The 18,955-nt window shown below is 26.0% G+C and overlaps 5 protein-coding genes across 7 annotated transcripts; 2 read left to right on the plus strand and 3 right to left on the minus strand.

Annotated features, from left to right (window-relative positions):
- Positions 1 to 1,807: 1,807 nt before the first annotated feature.
- OCT59_006058 (uncharacterized protein) lies at positions 1,808 to 3,154 on the plus strand (the record flags this gene model as incomplete). 3 transcript variants are annotated; one of them, XM_066141008.1, is made up of 2 exons in its annotated part: positions 1,808 to 2,964; positions 3,045 to 3,060. In XM_066141008.1, the coding sequence occupies 2 exons, from the start codon at positions 1,808 to 1,810 to the stop codon at positions 3,058 to 3,060; spliced, it is 1,173 nt and encodes a 390-aa protein (XP_065997842.1). The 3 variants fall into 3 exon arrangements, with proteins under 3 accessions (XP_065997842.1, XP_065997841.1, XP_025171286.1); XM_066141007.1 differs by lacking the exon at positions 3,045 to 3,060 and having other exon boundaries at positions 1,808 to 2,622; positions 2,757 to 2,868; XM_025311480.1 differs by having other exon boundaries at positions 1,808 to 3,154.
- Positions 3,155 to 6,739: 3,585 nt separating this feature from the next.
- On the minus strand, positions 6,740 to 9,080 carry OCT59_006059 (uncharacterized protein; the record flags this gene model as incomplete). Its single annotated transcript, XM_066141009.1, has 8 exons — positions 6,740 to 6,774; positions 6,874 to 6,977; positions 7,055 to 7,156; positions 7,232 to 7,312; positions 7,407 to 7,434; positions 7,513 to 7,721; positions 8,241 to 8,440; positions 8,622 to 9,080. 8 exons carry the CDS (start codon positions 9,078 to 9,080, stop codon positions 6,740 to 6,742), a joined length of 1,218 nt encoding a protein of 405 aa, XP_065997843.1.
- A 1,352-nt stretch (positions 9,081 to 10,432) lies between these two features.
- Positions 10,433 to 10,790, plus strand: OCT59_006060 (uncharacterized protein; the record flags this gene model as incomplete). Its single annotated transcript, XM_066141010.1, has 2 exons — positions 10,433 to 10,659; positions 10,730 to 10,790. 2 exons carry the CDS (start codon positions 10,433 to 10,435, stop codon positions 10,788 to 10,790), a joined length of 288 nt encoding a protein of 95 aa, XP_065997844.1.
- A 327-nt stretch (positions 10,791 to 11,117) lies between these two features.
- Positions 11,118 to 11,672, minus strand: OCT59_006061 (uncharacterized protein; the record flags this gene model as incomplete). Its single annotated transcript, XM_066141011.1, has 1 exon — positions 11,118 to 11,672. The coding sequence occupies one exon, from the start codon at positions 11,670 to 11,672 to the stop codon at positions 11,118 to 11,120; it is 555 nt and encodes a 184-aa protein (XP_065997845.1).
- Positions 11,673 to 15,777: 4,105 nt separating this feature from the next.
- OCT59_006062 (uncharacterized protein) lies at positions 15,778 to 18,815 on the minus strand (the record flags this gene model as incomplete). The annotated part of the gene is made up of 9 exons (XM_066141012.1): positions 15,778 to 15,815; positions 15,916 to 15,980; positions 16,068 to 16,118; positions 16,202 to 16,285; positions 16,382 to 16,486; positions 16,562 to 16,607; positions 16,696 to 17,354; positions 17,419 to 17,624; positions 17,709 to 18,815. The coding sequence occupies 9 exons, from the start codon at positions 18,813 to 18,815 to the stop codon at positions 15,778 to 15,780; spliced, it is 2,361 nt and encodes a 786-aa protein (XP_065997846.1).
- Between the last annotated feature and the right edge of the window lie 140 nt (positions 18,816 to 18,955).

The raw sequence follows: 18,955 nt of genomic DNA on the forward strand, positions 1-18,955 counted from the left end.
TTCCCTAAACGAACTCTTAGAAAATTCTCAATCAAAAATGCCCTAAATGATCCTTTAGGTTAAAAAATTCTCGAAAAACCATTTCCCAAACAAATTCTTAGAAAATTCTCTATCAAAAATGTTCCAAACGTTCCCTTTAGTTAAAAAATTCTCAAAAACAATCTCTCCAAACGAATCATTAGAAAATTCTCTATCAAAAATGCCCTAAGCGATCCCCTTAATTAAAAAATACAAAAAATAATTTCCCTAAACGAACTCTTAGAAATTTCTCTATCAAATGATACCTTCAGTTAAAAAATTCTCAAAAAATAATTTTTCCAAACAAACTCTTAGAAAATTCTCTATCAAAAAATGTTCCAACGGTCCCTTTGGTTAAAAAATTCTCAAAAATAATTTCTCCAAACGAATCATTAGAAAATTCTCTATCAAAAAATGCCCTAAACGATCCCCTTAATTAAAAAATACAAAAAATAATTTCCCTAAACGAACTCTTAGAAAATTCTCTATTAAAAAATGCCCTAAACGATCCCCTTAATTAAAAAATTCAAAAAATAATTTCCCTAAACGAACTCTTAGAAAATTCTCAATCAAAAAATGCCCTAAACGATCCCCTTAATTAAAAAATTCAAAAAATAATTTCCCTAAACGAACTCTTAGAAAATTCTCAATCAAAAAATGCCCTAAACGATCCCCTTAATTAAAAAATTCAAAAAATAATTTCCCTGAACGAACTCTTAGAAAATTCTCAATCAAAAAATGCCCTAAATGATCCTTTTAGTTAAAAAATTCTTGAAAAACCATTTCCCAAACAAATTCTTAGAAAATTCTCTATCAAAAATGTTCCAAACGTTCCCTTTAATTAAAAAATTCTCAAAAAAAATCTCTCCAAACGAATCATTAGAAAATTCTCTATCAAAAATGTCCTAAGCGATCCCCTTAATTAAAAAATACAAAAAATAATTTTCCTAAACGAACTCCTAGAAATTTCTCTATCAAATGATACCTTCAGTTAAAAAATTCTCAAAAAATAATTTTTCCAAACAAACTCTTAGAAAATTCTCTATCAAAAAAATTCTCTATCAAAAAATGTTCCAACGGTCCCTTTGGTTAAAAAATTCTCAAAAATAATCTCTCTAAACGAACTCTTAGAAAATTCTCAATCAAAAAATGCCCTAAACGATCCCCTTAATTAAAAAATTCAAAAAATAATTTCCCTAAACGAACTCTTAGAAAATTCTCAATCAAAAAATGCCCAAATGATCCTTTTAGTTAAAAAATTCTCAAAAAACTATTTCCCAAACGAATTCTTAGAAAATTCTCTATCAAAAAATGTTCCAAACGGTCCCTTTAGTTAAAAAATTCTCAAAAATAATCTCTCCAAACAAATCTTTAGAAAATTCTCTATCAAAAATGCTCTAAATGATCCTCTTAGTTAAAAAAATAATTTTTCCAAACGGACTCTTAAAAAATTTCTCAAAAAAATCTATCTAAAAGTTTCTTAAATAAAATCCCTATTAAATATTATTCAAATGGACTTTTAAAATTTCTTAGAAAATTATTTATAAAAATTATCTAAAAAATGAATTTAAATAAAAAATTTTAGTTGAAACGGATTATATATAATACAGTACGTTGTACAAAATAAAAATCTTACGTATTAAAATTTACATATCGGGTACCTGATATGTGTAAGATAGATCAATGCCCGATATACAATATCAGTGACTAATAGCTTAGCTATCGGGTACCCGATATGTAAAAATACCCGATATTTATCCGATTAGCCACCGATATATAGGTACCCGATATGTACCCGATAGAATTGATTTTGACCAGTGAATGTGGTATTCCTACTCCCTTTGTTATGTCACAACATCGACGCGCATGCGTCACTCATCAACATATTTTCGCAAAAACACAATGTTTCAATAATATTAAACAAAATAATACACAAAATCTGGATATAATATCAACTGATTTTGATAATAACAAGATTTCTCATGCCAATTTATTATATTACAGATGGCTCGATGGAAAATCCAAACGTATTACCTCTAGACGACTGGGTATTTCGTATGATAGCAATATTCATGCTAGAGACTCTCTTTCTATCACTCAACGGGGCAATAGACATATGTACCGAAAATCTTTGTCCAACTTTAAATATAGTTTAAGTCCTAATCTAAAGACACAGAAACAACAAGAAATACGTTTTAAATGCTCCTGCCGTCGTGTATTTAACAAGATGCGATTACCTTCCAATCACAAAGCAAAAAATCAAGATTACTTGGCAATTGCGCGCAAATACCATTTTTTATTTTTGAAATCTCAATATGTCAAAGTTCCCGTTCGACATTTATTGTACAAACAAGCTCACACGATTCCTAACGCTGATAACTATCCATTTTTGGTTCCTTTTTTTGCGATGGATTCAAATCACAAGAAACAAATTATGACTAAACTTAGTCAAGTCCCAGTAACATCATCTACACCACCTTCTGATTACAATCTGATTCCAGATGTATTCATACCTGCTAAATATCATGATATTATACCAACGAATCCAATTTACGTGAACGATCGTTATATAGCTCCTGGATCTTGCGAGTGGTTCACTTATATGTACAATGTTGATGAATCTTTTTACCCACAAAATGATAGAGTGGCACGTTATGATAGAAAAAGGAAATATATCCCACTACGCCCAATTTACCGTTCACAAGCTGTTGGAAATTACGTTCCGACTCATATTGTAGAAAAAGCTCAAATGGAATACAAGGAAAAACTGAAGGCGGTCGCCTTACGCAAAGAATCAGCTTTTTATGGAACTACTCCCAAGCATTATTACTCTCGGGTGAATACCATTAAATTCCTAACTGAGGCATCAGATAACTTCCACGCTCGCATACCCAAATATTTGGTGAAGAGAAAAGAAAATCACGAATACGGTTGTAGTAACGCTACGTTAGACAAACATTTAAATAAATTCTTAAAGAATAATAGGCTCCGAACTCAAGGTGCCATGCGATTTCCTACACACATAGTAGCAGAGGTATCTGACGACACAGCTGAATTTGAATACCGCTCCAATAAACGGGACAACGCTCATAATGATCATCATTATTTGCCATTTCTGGATCATAAGATGAAATGACTCCGTCCTATGCCAGTTATTACCAATGACTCCCTGGTTATAGGACCTTCAAGTTCCAAGACCGTTTAATTTATATATTATATATATTAGTATTCTCAATAATAGGAGTACGATACCTTTATCTAGTAGTATTAACTACATTTTTGTTCATTTTCGTTATCATATGTATAACACAACTTAAAATAGTGTGAACCATTCCACCTCTTACAGTATTCATAGGTGGCAACCTTGGTTGAAAGGAAAATACGGATCATTATTTTTTTTTAATTTTGATTGTTTTATTACACCATATAACCCAGTGTTGGGCAATTGGACAATTGGACGTTTTGGACATTTGTCCAAAACCTGTCCAAAACTTGTCCAAAACCAAAACCTTTTTTTCATTGGACAGGTTTTGGACAGATCACATGACAAAAAATTTAATTTTGGCCAGAATTATGACTAATTTTGGCTAATTTTAATTTTAGTTCAATTATTAATTTACTTCAATTATTAATTTACTTCAAAAATCTTTAAATGTTAATTTTTAATATTATTTTGATTTTACATTAATTTTTATTATTTAATTTATATTAAATATTTACTTTTTTAACATTTTAACATTATATTTTTATTTTATTTTTAGTTTCAGTTGTTTTCAGTTGATAAATATTAGGACTCTTGAGCAGTTTTAAACTGTCCAAAACTATGTCCAAAACTATGTCCAAAACTGGTTTTGGACAGTCCAAAATTGTCCAATTAAAAAAACCAATTGGACAAGTCCAAAACCCAACACTGATATAACCTCTTCGCTCACAACATACTGTAGATAAAGTTTGACTATATTAGCCGCCCTTTAACTTTTTTTTTAGATAGCCGCTACTTTTTCAGATGGTTTTTTCTTGGTCCCCATTTGATTTTTTAGCGTAGTCCTACTTTATCAAATAGTACAGATCGAAGAGTGGGGTCCCGTAGGGGATGACGAACAAAGGTCTATACACATATATTAGTTTCAAGTCTTTTCGAACTCTTCCTTCTTTTATTTGTAATAGTCTGGGTTCTAACACTCTTTTAGTAATAAAATAAATAAATAAATAAAATAAACCCTTACTTTGATGAGTTTGATCTTCCGATCTTCCGATCTTCCTTTCTGTCTTTCCCTTCCTTCTCTTTTCTCTTGTCTTATTTTTGTTATTTTTTCTAAATTTTTCTTCTTTTTTCGTCACCCCCCTTTAAAAAAAAATTTTTTTTTTTCGTACCTCGCTTTAAAAAATTTTTTTTTCATCACTCTCCTTTAAAAAAAAAATTTTTTTTGATTTTATTCTTTTATTCCCACTCTTCTTTCTATTTCTATTTCCTCTTTATAAAAAATTTTTTATTTTTCTAACTTTGACGTCCTCCCTTTAAAAAAAATATTTTTTTTAACTTTCCTAACTTCGTTACTCTCTTTTTAAGGGGAGCGTGTAGTCACGTGATTTATAATAAGACTATCAATGGCGCAAAAATTTAAAATATGAAGCCCAAGAACAAAAGTACTTTAGTTTGAATAATTATGTATTATTTTATTATTATTTTTGTAAAGACATGTGAAAACATACCTATAGAATACAAATATATTAAATTAATTAATGATAAAATGCTTTTTGTTAAAAAAATAATATTATGTTTTCCAGTAGAGAGATTCTAAACTTTCACTAAGCGATTCGCAACCTTTTTGGAACTTCTTTTGATATTTTCTCCAAAATATAATATTTAAGTCTAAATAAAAACTATACCTGGTGAACTTTCAGGTCCCAAAAGGTAAGAAAATAATATATTTTTTTTAATATTTAGTAATTTACAAATGTTTTATTAGACATGGACGTTCTGAATAGCACAAAAAAAATTTTGTGTCAATTAAAAGTCACGTGATTACACTCTCCCCTTAAAAAAATATTTTTTTGATTTATTCTTTATTCCCTTTCTTTTTTTATTTATATTTATCCCTTTTTTTTTATTTCATAGGCCAGCAGCTATTTTTTGTGAGAAGATTCAGTTTCTTTTTTCTTTTTTGTTGATCAGTTTGGGAGTCCTTTCCTTTTTGTAGGATTGTTCAGGATTTTTTTCTTTTTTTAGGTCAGTTCAAATTTTCTTTTTTTTTTGTAAGTTGGGTTCAGATTCTTTTCTTTTTGTTTCAGTTTTGTTGCTTTAGAGTCTTCTTTTTTTGTAGGTCAGTTTTGGATTTATTTTGTTGTTTTGGTTTCTTTTTCATCAGATGCTTCATAATTCTTTTCATTTATGTAAGTCAGACATTCTGGAGTTCTCTTTCTTTTTTTGTAGGAATGCTGGCCTTTGGTGACTTGGACGATTGCAGATACTATATGAAGGGGGGTTTTGTTTCCAATTAAGTTAGACGTTCTTATGTTTCTTTTTTTTTGTTTTTTTAGGTTGTTTGACTCCAAATGAACATGAACTTATAGATAATTTTGGTTGCAATAGGTGGTTTTAATAAGGAGGGAATTCATAATGTATTTGTATTTTGTTTATTTTTTATTTTTTATTTAATTTAATAAAGTAAAATTAGATTTATGTAAATATAATTATAGTAAACTGTAATACAAATAGTAAATTCAGTGACCAAATCGTATAAATTTCGTGATAAAATCAGTGATCAAATCATGTAAATTCCATATGAATTCCGTGCAAATTCCGTATCCAAACCATATTTTTAGTGATACGGAATTGTGCATTTTTCCGTATCCTATTATGATACGTTATTTCTAAGGAAAAAAATCGTATAAAAACTTTATAAAAAACGTATCTAATTTTTTTATAGGGTTGCTGTAGTCAAATTTTATCTATGCCTTAAGAGAGAAAATAATACAGAAATAAAAGTTGAAAATCAAATAAGATACATTTTTTAATAAAAATATTTTAAATGTTTATAATAAATACGCGAAAAAATAAAATCTTATTGATTTTTTTTCAGTAATAATACTTAGTATATTATGTAATAACTAATTTTCCTAAATATTGATCAGAAAATGACCTGGTCATTTGCCAACCGCTAAAATATAATAAATTTAAAACAAAATCTTACAATCTTCAATCAAAATGGATATACTGTAAATATGTGATCTAGATATTAAATTTATTTGGTACTGCTTATATCGTTCTTTTGTGTCTTAAATATTTTTTACATCCACTTGCTTCTATGTGTAGTTATTTGCAATCTAAACAACTTATTTAAATGTTATTAAAATTCTCAAATTATATAAATCTTACAGTAAACGTATTGATAAGTTAATTGTACGAATCGTACGATCATCGCCCATAATTAAAAGCTACCAAAATACAGTAATTGACTTCCAAGAAATATTATTTATTTGTTTATACGTTTAATTATACAATTATTTTAAATATTTGAAATAAAAATATACATTTATTTATTAATATATATATATATATAATTATTATATTTGTAATATATATGAAATGGAAAAATTTGCAAATACAAATAATAATAAAATACTATCTTATCTGGATTCTACTGATTTCTTTACATTAAATATTTCTAAATAATCTGCATTTGTAGAATAACGAAATATTTTACTTGCCTCTATAGTTCTATAGATAATTGAAACTAGTTTTAATACGTTTTCCTATAATAATATTTTTATATTTAAAAAAAAATTAAATATTAATGTAAACGTTAAAAAACAAAAATAAATAAAATAACATCAAGCCAGATAAATATTTACCACTATTACCATGAGTTTCAACATTTAAAAATTCTTCATTTCTTCTCTTTTTTAAAGAAGTTGAAAAATTTTGATTTGTACAACTTAAATTTTGAGATGATAAACTAATTAAAAAATTAATAATTTCAATAATTAGTTGTGTCAGTTGCTTAAAAACATTTTTTTTTCATTATTTTAATACCTTTCAGTATCTATATCAAGCCCTAATTCAGCTGAGATATAATTAGAATCTAAAGCAGTTGAAAAATTTTGAGTTACAGAATTTAAATCTTGTGATGTTGAACTATTAAAAAAATTAATAAATTCAAATAATTAGTTGTGTTGTTTAAAAAAACTTTTTTTTTCATTATTTTAATACCTTTCAGTATCTATATCAAGCCCTAATTCAGCTGAGATATAATTAGAATCTAAAGGGGTTGAAAAATTTTGAATTGTGGAACTTATGTTTTGTGATAATAAGCAAATTAATAAATTTAAATAATTAGTTACGTTATTTAAAAACAAAAAAAAAAAAATGTTTGTTATTTTAATACCTTTTAGTGACCGTATTATTCTCAAGTCCTGAAATATAATTGAATATAGCATATTATAAATTATATATAATATTTTTTAAATTGAAATTAACCTTTATAATAATACCTTGTTTACCACCAAATGAAATGTTTGAAGATGAATAGGCGGATGAACATTTAGAAATTAAATCACTTAATGGTCTACTTGTATAAATGGCTTCTAAATGTCGTTTTATAGCAAATTCCGGTCCAATCTTCTTTGAATTTATCAATGACATTTTTTTTGTTTCAGCTTGTTTAAATTCTTCTTCATTTACACTTCCAAATGCCCACCACCTACCAAAGGTCAACCGAATTTTTTTTATAGTAGGTCTTTTTTTTGGATCAGGATCCCAACAACTCTTCATTAAGTTAGCGTAACATTCTGGTGTATCTTCTGTAATTTTGGGTCGTTCTCCATCAAGAATTTTATAAATAAGATTATGATCATGTTTAACATTATCAAAGGGTTTACAACCTGTTGTAAGTTCCCACATAATCATACCAAAACCATAAATATCAGCTTCTTTAGAAAATTCAGACCCTCTAAATATTTCCGGTGCAATATAAGGTATTACTCCATATATTTCATTATTTGTTGATTTACTATTTACGGCTTGTGATAATCCTAGATCTCCAATTTTCCATTCATCATCGACATATCTACTTTTATATAAATCAAATAATATGTTTCCACTATGGAAATCTCGATGTATAAATTCTTTATTATGGATATCTTCAAGTCTAAAAATATAAAATTAATAACCTAAACTTGTAGATTATAATTAATAAATATAAAATATAAAATATAAATACCCCATTGAAATTTGATGTAAAATAAGTACTTTTTGTTTATTCCATGCAATATTTTTCTTTTGTAAATACTTATGTAAATCTCCTCCTGACGCATATCTCATAACTAATACATAATCCTCTGACCCAGGTTCTTTTGCAAAGCCATGAGTTTTAATGATATGACATTTTTTATCTTTAAAACAATGATGATATGATTTTAGCTATTTAAATTTAAAGATTAAATTAAATTAAAATAAGTTTGTTCAAAAGAAATTATTTAAGAATGTTTAAAATATTTCACCTCACTTAAAAAATATTTGCCAATATTTTTAGAATTTTCAAATCTTTTTAAAATGACAGTTTCATTGTTATTATTTGACCAAGTTGCTTTATATATAATACCATATCCCCCTTTGTCATTTCTTTTACATCTTTAAATTGAGAATATGGTATCCAATTAATTGATTTTACTTGTTTTCTTTCTTTAAATATAGACTTTAATATTTCCGTTGGTACAAAATATTCATTAATATGTTTTACAATTTTTTCAAATTCAGCTAACTTTAAATAATCTGAATTTTCGCATGTCATAAGATTATTATTAAAAAGAAAATCATCAAAATCAAAATCACTAATATTTATGGACGATATTCTCTTGCATTTTTTACATTGAGATTGGTCCGTGGGTCCAAAAAAAATGTTTGTTGTTAAACAATATCTACATCCAACATAAAATATAAAACAATTTACACAATACTTTTGACAGTCTGATGTAAATGTTAATTCTGAAAAACAAATATTACAACTAGAATTATCAAGCCACCATGGTAAGTAAAGAATTGAAACTTGCTTTTTAACCATCCCTATAAAAAATTTTTATTCGGCACACTCCGATTTTTTTCCGAATATTTTGAAATGTCCCGAATATTACTGAAAATATTCCGATTATGTTGCGAATGTTGTTTTAGTTAAATTTTAGGAATTTAAAATAACTGAAAATTTCTAGAAATATTCCGAAAATAATCCAGTTTTATATCTAAATTGAAAATACTCCGGAAAGCAATTTCATGTAGATCACTTAATAAATTAGTTAAATTACATAGTAACTATTAAAAAGGTAAGTGGACGCGTTTAAAACATATATATAAGTATAAAAAACGCGTTATAATTTAAGTCAAAAAATAAGCTCGCAATAAATGATCATTGAAGTATGAAAGTATAAATAAAAACGTATTTTTGCTTTTTAGAACTTAATTCTTATCATTTTTTTTTTAATATTACTATTACAATAATACTTATAAAATATTTAAAAAAATAAATATTGACATATTAATGGTAAATATAAAATAATAATAATACTATTTGAGTAGTAGTTCAAGGATAAAGTTTTAATGAGATTTTTAAATATTCTGAATTTACACATAAAATTACTTTTATTTGTAGATTATAGGTGATAACATGGATAAAAATAACAATAATAATTCAAATATTATAATAAATTTAGAATCCACTCCAAGTATAACTTTATTATTTCAGCTACTAGCGAATCCAAAAGTTCTGCTATGATCATCCAACAAACCCCTTCTGCGCCAACTCCAACGCCTATTTCTACTGTTATACTATCAATTTAACACATCGGTAATTAAATACAAAAATGTTTCAAAAATAATATTAGTGATATTAATAATAATTGTTAGTTTCCACGTGGTTCAGTATACAAAATCCTATTACCAAAGAAGAATGGAAACAACGGAAAAAATGAAACAACCAAAAGAGGACTGGAAAGATTTTCTCCATTTATCGTATGATACATATTGGACTTATCAGGCAAGTATAATTTTACAATTTTATAAATTTAACAATATGTCCTAACGAAGAATTTGTAAATTGCAGAAATTGCAGAGAAACTTTGGGTAAAATTCAAAATGTCATTAATAATTTAAGTTATATATTTATATCTTCCATATTCTTAAACCTAATTAACTTTCTAAACTATTATTTAGTTTAAAAATGATTTTCCAACATTTCCTGTTTCAGTGGGAGACTTTATTTGCAAAAATGAGCGTAGATATCGTTGGAAATTGGGTAATATTTAGTATGTTATTATTACGTACAATTTTAACTTGATATTAATATAAATTTATAGCTGAGATTGAATGCAAGAAAAAAGTTAAATAAGCTCATTACAAGGTATGATCCACCTCCCAACGAAAATGTATCACTCCCCCTTATCCAAAACTCAAGAAAACAAGTCCAAATTCACAAACACCAAATCATTATCAAGTATTGATATTGATGTCCAATTGTCCTCACCTGAAGTTATTAAGAAATCTGCATCAACTCCTTCTAAAACAATTATTGAAGCATCTTCAATTACTGAAAGAACGAACTGGTGTTTAATTAGTATCTTCACAAATACAATAGGATTCGAGAAATTCCGGTATATTTATAATTTTTGTTAGTGTTTACAAATATTTATAATATTACAATTTAAATTTGATAAATATAAGAGGCAATAAAAGTTTAACTAGAATAACAAAATCAAGTTCAACAAAAGAAAAAAACAGCTAATAACCAAATTACTACTTGAAAAAATCATAAGAAAGCTAAAAAATAGAATAAGTACTTTCAGATAATAGCTGGAAAATATGAATAAAAAGAACCGTAAATCTGTAATATTCAATAAATTTTCTGGATACTTTCGGATAATATATATTGTAAAATATCTGATAATATTCCGTTTACATTCATAGAATTTACTGAGCAATTTCGGGTAAAATCTGTAATTATCATTCCGAAAAATGATCACTTTCCGTAGTAAAATCGGATAATAAAAATCGGAAAATTTTCGGAATACATAAACCAGATAAAAATCGGAATACATCCAAAAAAAATTTTTTATAGGGCGGCCAAGGTTGATTCTATCAATCCAGAAGAAATTAGATAACAATCCGAACACAATTTAATTTCTTTTATACTCTTTATATCCGTTCCTTGATATAACTTTCCACATAATTTACAATTTTTTTCACTTTCAATCACTTTATCTAAAGTGAATTTGCAAAAACTAGCAATAAATACATCTATTTGTTTAAAACATAAAATTTTCACACAATTTTCACAGCATTCTTGAATACTTTGTGGTATTTTTGTCCTACTTATTTTATGTTCTTTGCATTCCAAGTCCATATATACATCCGAGTACATATTAATATGAGTTACATTTTTAATATAATGCGATAAACATTTTTGGCAATATTGTTGCCATTCCTGCCGCCGAATATAATGATATTGATGTCTAACACCAAGAATCGTATCAGTATAATATTCTCCACAATAAACACATTTTTTATCTTTCCAATTAAAAGAAATAAATTTAATCGGTATAGGACTAGGTTTTAATCTTGGCGTTGGGTCAAAAGAATTTTCATCATTTGTATTTGCAATTTCCATTTCATTAAAAGTTAATTAATATATGCTATAAACAAAGTATAGATAAGACAATAAATTTGGAAAATTTGAATATGCGTATTTTATTTATATCTAAATTATCAGGAATTTGATCCTTTTGTTGGTGATACGGAAAGCATTTCTAGATTTTCCCATGGAATCTTAAGAATTTGCCATAGTACTACAGAAAAGTCCGTTTGAAAAATTTAGCATTTTATCGGAGTAATGCATAGCGAAATGCAATTAATATATTTAACTTTATTATTTTTACTTATATGATCGACTAACGGAAATATCTAAGTATTTGGCGTAATAAAATAAACCTTTCAGCGTAGAAGATAATGATGGAAAGTACAAATTAACAAGAAAGGGAACGGAAAAAAATTGAAGCAATAATTTGTACAAAAGCGGAGAATAAAAAAAAATTATTTCTTCTTTTGCATATAAATAGGGTCATAAAATTAATTATGTACGACAAATTGAGATGTATAATTACTTTTGTACTAGTATAAATAAGGCCGCTCCAATTAAATTATTTGTTTAATGTACTTTATTTATTTTATTTTATCATTCTATTAAACATATAGTAATAAATATGTTTAAATGCCCTTCTAAATTTAAATTATGATTTTCCAGAATTTCTAGAATTTCCCAAATTATGTTTGTTTGTTTATTGTAGACCCTCAAACTCTTCATAAATTCTGGACGTTAAACAAACAATCAAATTGGAGCGGCCTAATCATTCTAAAACTCATTACAATGAACGCCGAATATAGTAAATTATTTTTTATTAAAAAAAAAGTAGATCGATACCTAAATACAAAAAAAAAGTTCATTGAATAATAACAAGATATTGTACTCCATCTCGTTGTGACTTCAACCACTTTTTCTTCTATTTGTTCTTAGTGCAGTTAATTGTAAAACTATTCTAAACAATTATATTCGCATATTATTATTAGTATTCCAAAATTATGTAAATTATGTAAGAACGATTATCTTTCTAGAACAAAGTAATTTAGTTCTATTAAAACCATAAGATATCCAAGATATTATGCAAAATATTTGCATATTCTAATGTTCTATACCGTTATTGGTTAAAGGCCTTTAAAGGTCAATTATTGTTAAACATGTTTAGCGTGTAGTAATAGTTTAACATGCATAGTAAATGTGTATCAGTGTATAATGATTCAAAAATAATCTTTATTTTTTTTTATCTATTATAAATGTTAATGAATTCTTATTTTTGACTCAAATTCCCCCATTAAAAAAAAAAATAATAATTATAATAATAATAGTGTTCTTTTAATCTAGATATAAGATAAATAATATTATTATCTGAACGTGAAAATAAAATTACGTGAACAAATGTTGAGAATAGTATTTAATTGATTTTTTGATTTTTTCAAATACAATGTAAAATCTGCTTTAATATCATTGATATGTTCATAACCAACAGAGACACGTATCATCCCTTTATTTACTCCTGTTCTTCGTCCGTTAATTGTTGATGTACCGTTGAAGCAGGATGTATCGCGAAAGTTTTTCATTTGCAAAATGACTAATAATTACTATTATAGTAATAAGTAATTTTTCATGCGAATAAAAAAAAATCAATTAAATTTATTTAATCTTACCTTGCAAGTTGTAAAGCATCAATGAACACGGCTAAACATTAGCGTCACCTTTAACGCCATAAGCCAAAATACATCGCATATATTTTTGGCATTTTCATGATAAGGATGTGATTCAAGTCCTGGATATGAAACTCATAGTAGGACATCATCTCTCGATTATAACCATCTTGCTAATTCTATGAACTCTTAATATAAAGTTTCAATGCCTGTATTAATAAAAATGATCTGAAAAAATTTTGACATGGTCCTATGTTACGCATAATTCTTAACGTGCTTTCATAGTAAAGACGTTATACCCAAATGTATCCTAATAAAATCTTGTGTAGACATAGTTTAAGAAAATGATAATTGATAATTAATTGTTTTCGAAGTCAGGTAAAAAGAAAAGGGGGAATGGTTGTTTATAATTACGCGCGACAACGCGTCACATAAATCTCTGCGAGATCTGCGAGATGTGCGAGATGATTAGATGAAAGATCGTCGTGACTAAATTTAGTCCCCAATTAAAAAAGAATTCACGTGACGTAATTGGTCTCGGAAATTTCGCTGGTTTCGGAAATTTCGCAGTTTCGGAATGGGAAACCTAAAATAGGCGAAACATTACTGTGCAGCCTGTCCAGACGATGTAGAAATAGCGTTGGTTCCACCTTCAAGCGCAGCCATTCTCTGTTCACTTGCACGTGTGGCAAAATCACCTGCATGCAATTGAAGGGATTCAAAACGAAAATTGCTCTTCTCTATCTTTCAGTCTTTTACGTCATATTTAAGGGTCAAAAATGATCAAAGCTTAAGAGTGTTTATAAAATGATGTACAGTACCTTACCAATTTAATCATTGATTCTCGTGTAGAAAAGTATGATTTACGATAAACAGTCTATATCAAATCTAAGATAAGAAACAACACTAGCTTAGTAGTGTGTTACGTAATCGAAAGTCAATAATTTTTAAAAATAGAAAACTATAACAGCCGTGAAAAAGCACGGATCAATCCATTCTAAAAATTCTTAAAACACTACATCGAAGTTAATTTATAATATTAACAATAAAAAAAGTATTGAAAGATTATAAATTTGAAATTTTAAATAAACACCTTTATCTAAAGCAATTTCAAAGATTGCATTCCCAAATGAGAAGAAAGTTCTTTATAAGAAAGATCTTTTTGTATGTCATGCTACTTTGTGGGTTCATGATTAACGAAATTCGAAACCTTAATTTTTGCTTTGTTAACTGTCAACATTTTAGCAATATTAAATTAATACTTCAGGATATTAACGAATACCTTTGTATAACTTGGAATAAAAATAACTCATTAACTGATTAATGCAAATTATTTGTGTAATGGTAATTAATCTTCACTTATTTAAAGATTAATTTAACATCATTGAATACTTCAGATGTACACAAATAATATATAAGGTATTAGGCCATTTAATAAGAAGAATTTATAAAGGCTTTGGTCGCAAAAAGAAAGTCTTCGTAAGATTAGTTACTACTTATGTATTTGATTTACTGTATTTACCATAAAAGGATGTCTTTGTGGTAAGTTAGTAATTCGGAAGTGTAAATTAAGAGTTTATTTTTAGTCTAATTTAGAATTTCAATTTAACATTTTGCCTTAAAAAAAAACTTTTTATTATTGTCGATACTTTAAAACAGAATTTGGTCTAACTCAAATATTTAATGTTTTGATTGCTCAATACTATGTAAAATTCAAGTATAGTAAATACTATAAATATTAATTTCTAGATTAATTCATGTCAGTTATTGACTTATTGACAAATTTTGATTTACGTATTTTCATTATATACCGTATATAATAGTACGCCAATATATTATTTCACTCCATATAATAAAATTTATTAAATTTCTTATCTTGTTAAAACTTTATGATATTTAAGGTCTTTAAAAAAATTAAATTAACAAAGAAATTCCCAAAGTACTAAAAGATAAAATTTAGTTTATATAATTTGTTCCGAGAAGATCCAGTTAATGAAATTTGAAAAAAGTTTTTATTAATCATATTTCCACTTGGAATGATACGATTAGCCGCAGCAGAATGACTTAAAAAAAATTAAAAAAAAAAATTCTTTTTATATCGAAATTTTTTTTTTTTAAAACCGAAATTTTTTCGTTATTTTTAGCAGAAATTTTTTCTTTAAACTGATTTTTTCTTTAAACTGATTCTTTTTTCTTTAACCCATTTTATTATTTTTTTCAGATTTTAATTTTTTTTTCTTTATACCTATATAGTAATATTTTTTCCTAATTATTTTTTTTTCATTCTTTTACCTTTTAGGTTTAGATCAGTGATTGAATCAATACAAAACAACTTATTTGAATTTTCAAATAATATAAATCTTATAGTAAACGCGTTGACAATTTATTTATTAAAATGTATATAATTCGTATTGCAATCTCAATACTTCTAAATACACTACATTTGCGGAATAACGAAATATTTTACTTCTATAGTTCTATGGTAAATAACTGAAATTAGTTTTAATACGTTTTCCTATAATAATAATTTTATATTTGATTTAAATAAAAAAATTAAATATTAATGTAAACGTTAAAACAATAATAAAATAACATCGAGTCAGATAAATATTTACCACTATTATCATGAGTTTCTAAATTTAAAAATTCTTTATTTCTTCTCTTTTTTAAATTTTGTGATCTGAAACCAAATAAAAAATTATACAGTAAATTTAAATGATTAGTTGTGTCATTTATAAACATTTTTTTTTACTATTATTTTAAATACCTTTCAGTATTTATATCAAGCTCTAATTCTGCTGAGATATATCTAGAATAACTTAAATTTTGAGATGAAAAAATAATTAAAAATTAATAAATTTAAATAATTTAAAGAAATTTTTTTATCATTATTTTAAATACCTTTCAGTCTTTATATCAAGCTCTAATTCTGCTGAAATATATCTACTAGAATCTAATGTGGTTGAATAATTTTGAATCGTAGAACTTAAATTTTGAGATAATAAAACCAATTAAAAATTAATAAATTCAAATAATTATTTGTGTCATATAAAACATTTTTTTTTTTGTTATTTGAAATACCTTTCATTGTCTAGTATATCAAACTCTAATTCTTCTGAGATATAATTAGAATTTAAAGAGGTTGAAAAATTTCGGATTGCAAAATTTAAATTTAGTGACGATAAACTAGTAATAAATTAACAAATTCGAATAATTAGTTACATCATTAAAATAATTTTTTTTTTTCGTTATTTTAAATACCTTTCAGTGTTTGTATCATCCTCTAATTCTGAGATATAATTGGAACCTAAAGATTATAACAAATTTCTTATAAATTGCAATATATAGATAATATTTTTAAATTACAATCAAAAAAATTTTTTTTTTTGTAATACCTTGTTTACCAAATGAAATTGTTGAAGAATAGACGGATGAACATTTAGAAATTAAAGCACTTAATGGTCTACTTGTATAAATGGCCCCTGAATGTCGTTTTTCAGCAAATTCCGGCCCAATCTTCTTTGAATTTATCAATTTCTTTCTTTTTTCTTCAGCTTGAATAAATACTGCTTTATTTTTATTTCTAGATATCCACCCACTAATAGCCAAACGAATATCTTTTATAGAAGGTCTTTTTTTTGGATCAGGGTCCCAACAACTTTTCATTAAATTAGCATAACATTCTGGCGTATCTTCTGTAATTTTAGGCCGTGCTCCATCAAGAATTTTATAAATAAGAGTATGATCGTGTTCAACATTATCAAAAGGTTTACAACCTGTTGTAAGTTCCCACATAATCATAGCAAAACTATAAATATCAGCTTCTTTAGTAAATTTTGATCCTTTAAATATTTCCGGTGCAATATAAGGTATTACTCCATATATTTCATTATTTGATGATTTATTATTTACCGCTTGTGATAATCCTAGATCTCCAATTTGCAATTCATCATGCTTATATTTATTCGAACTATATCTAGTACCTGAAACACATAATATGTTCCCACTATGGAAGTCTCGATGCATAAATCTTTTATTATGAATATCTTGGAGTCTAAAAATATAAAAAATTTATAACCTAAATTTTAGAATATAATTAATGAATAAAATATACATACCCCTTTGAAATGTCATATAAAATAAGTAATTTTTGTATATTCCATGTAATATTTGTAAAATTCTTTTGTAAATACTTATGTAAATCTCCATTTGACGCATATTTCATAACTAATATATAATCCTCTGATTCGGGATCTTTAGTAAAGCCATAAGTTTCAATGATATAACTCCTATATTCTTCAAAACAGTGCTGACATGATTTTAACTATTTAAATTTAAAGGTTTAATTAAATTAAAAATTGAATTTATTTGACAAAAAAATTATATAAGAAATATTTAAATATTTTACCTCATTTAAGAAATATTTGCCAATATTTTTAGAATTTTCAAATCTTTTTAAAATGACAGTTTCATTTTTATTATTTTTATTCGACCAAGTTGCTTTATATATAATACCATATCCTCCTTTTGCTATTTCTTTAACATCTGTAAATAAAGAAAAAGATATCCATCTAATTGATCCTATCCCAATTTTTCCTTTTCTAAATTTAGTAGGAAATATAGATCTTAATATATCGTGTGATATAAAGTATTTATCAATGGTTTTTATAATATTTTTAAACTTATTCATCTCTAAATTATATAAATTATCATGTATAATGTTGTCAAGAATAAAATCATCAAGACCAATGCATCCACTAATAAGCGATATTCGTTTGCATTTTTTACATTTAGATTGATCCGTAGGTCCAAAAAAAATGTTTGTTGTTAAACAATATCTGCATCCAACATAAAATAGATAACAATTTCCACAATACTTTTGACAGTCTGATGTAAATTTTAACTCAGAATAACAAATAATACAATTAAGGCTATTATCCCACCATGGTAAGTAAAGAATTGAAATTTGCTTTCTAACCAAGGTTGATTCTATCAATTCAGAAGAAATTATATAACAATCTGAGCATAATTTAATTTTCTCCATAATCTTTTTATCTGTTCCTTGATATAATGACTTTTCACATAATTTACAATTTTTTTCACTTTCAATCACCTTATTGTATAAAGTGGAAATATTTTTATCAATTCCATTATAAATAATAGTATAACTAATATGTATTTGTTTAAAACATAAAATGCTCACACAATTTCCACAACATTCTTGAATACTTTGTGGTACTTTTGTCCTACTTATTTCATGTTCACTACATTCTATGTTATTTGCGTAAAATACATCCAAATATATATTATTATCAGTTATATCATTAATATAACGTGATAAACATTTTTGGCAATAAAGTTGATAACAAAAAAACGCCTTAATATATTTTTCTCCACAATAAACACAATTTTCATCTTTCCAATTAAAAGAAATAAATTTAATTGGTATAGGACTAGATTTTAATCTTGGTGTCGGATCAAAAGAATTTTCATCATTTGAATTTACAATTTCCATTTTTTAAGTTAGTAATTAATATTTGTTATAAACAGGTATCGATAAGATAATGAATTTGGAAAATTTTGAATGTACGTATTTTATTTATATCTGAATTATCAGGAGTTTGAGCCTTTTGTTGGTGATACGGAAAGTATTTC

This window comes from Rhizophagus irregularis, chromosome 14 (assembly GCF_026210795.1).
Source record: "Rhizophagus irregularis chromosome 14, complete sequence".
NCBI classification, from domain to species: Eukaryota; Fungi; Glomeromycota; class Glomeromycetes; order Glomerales; family Glomeraceae; genus Rhizophagus; species Rhizophagus irregularis.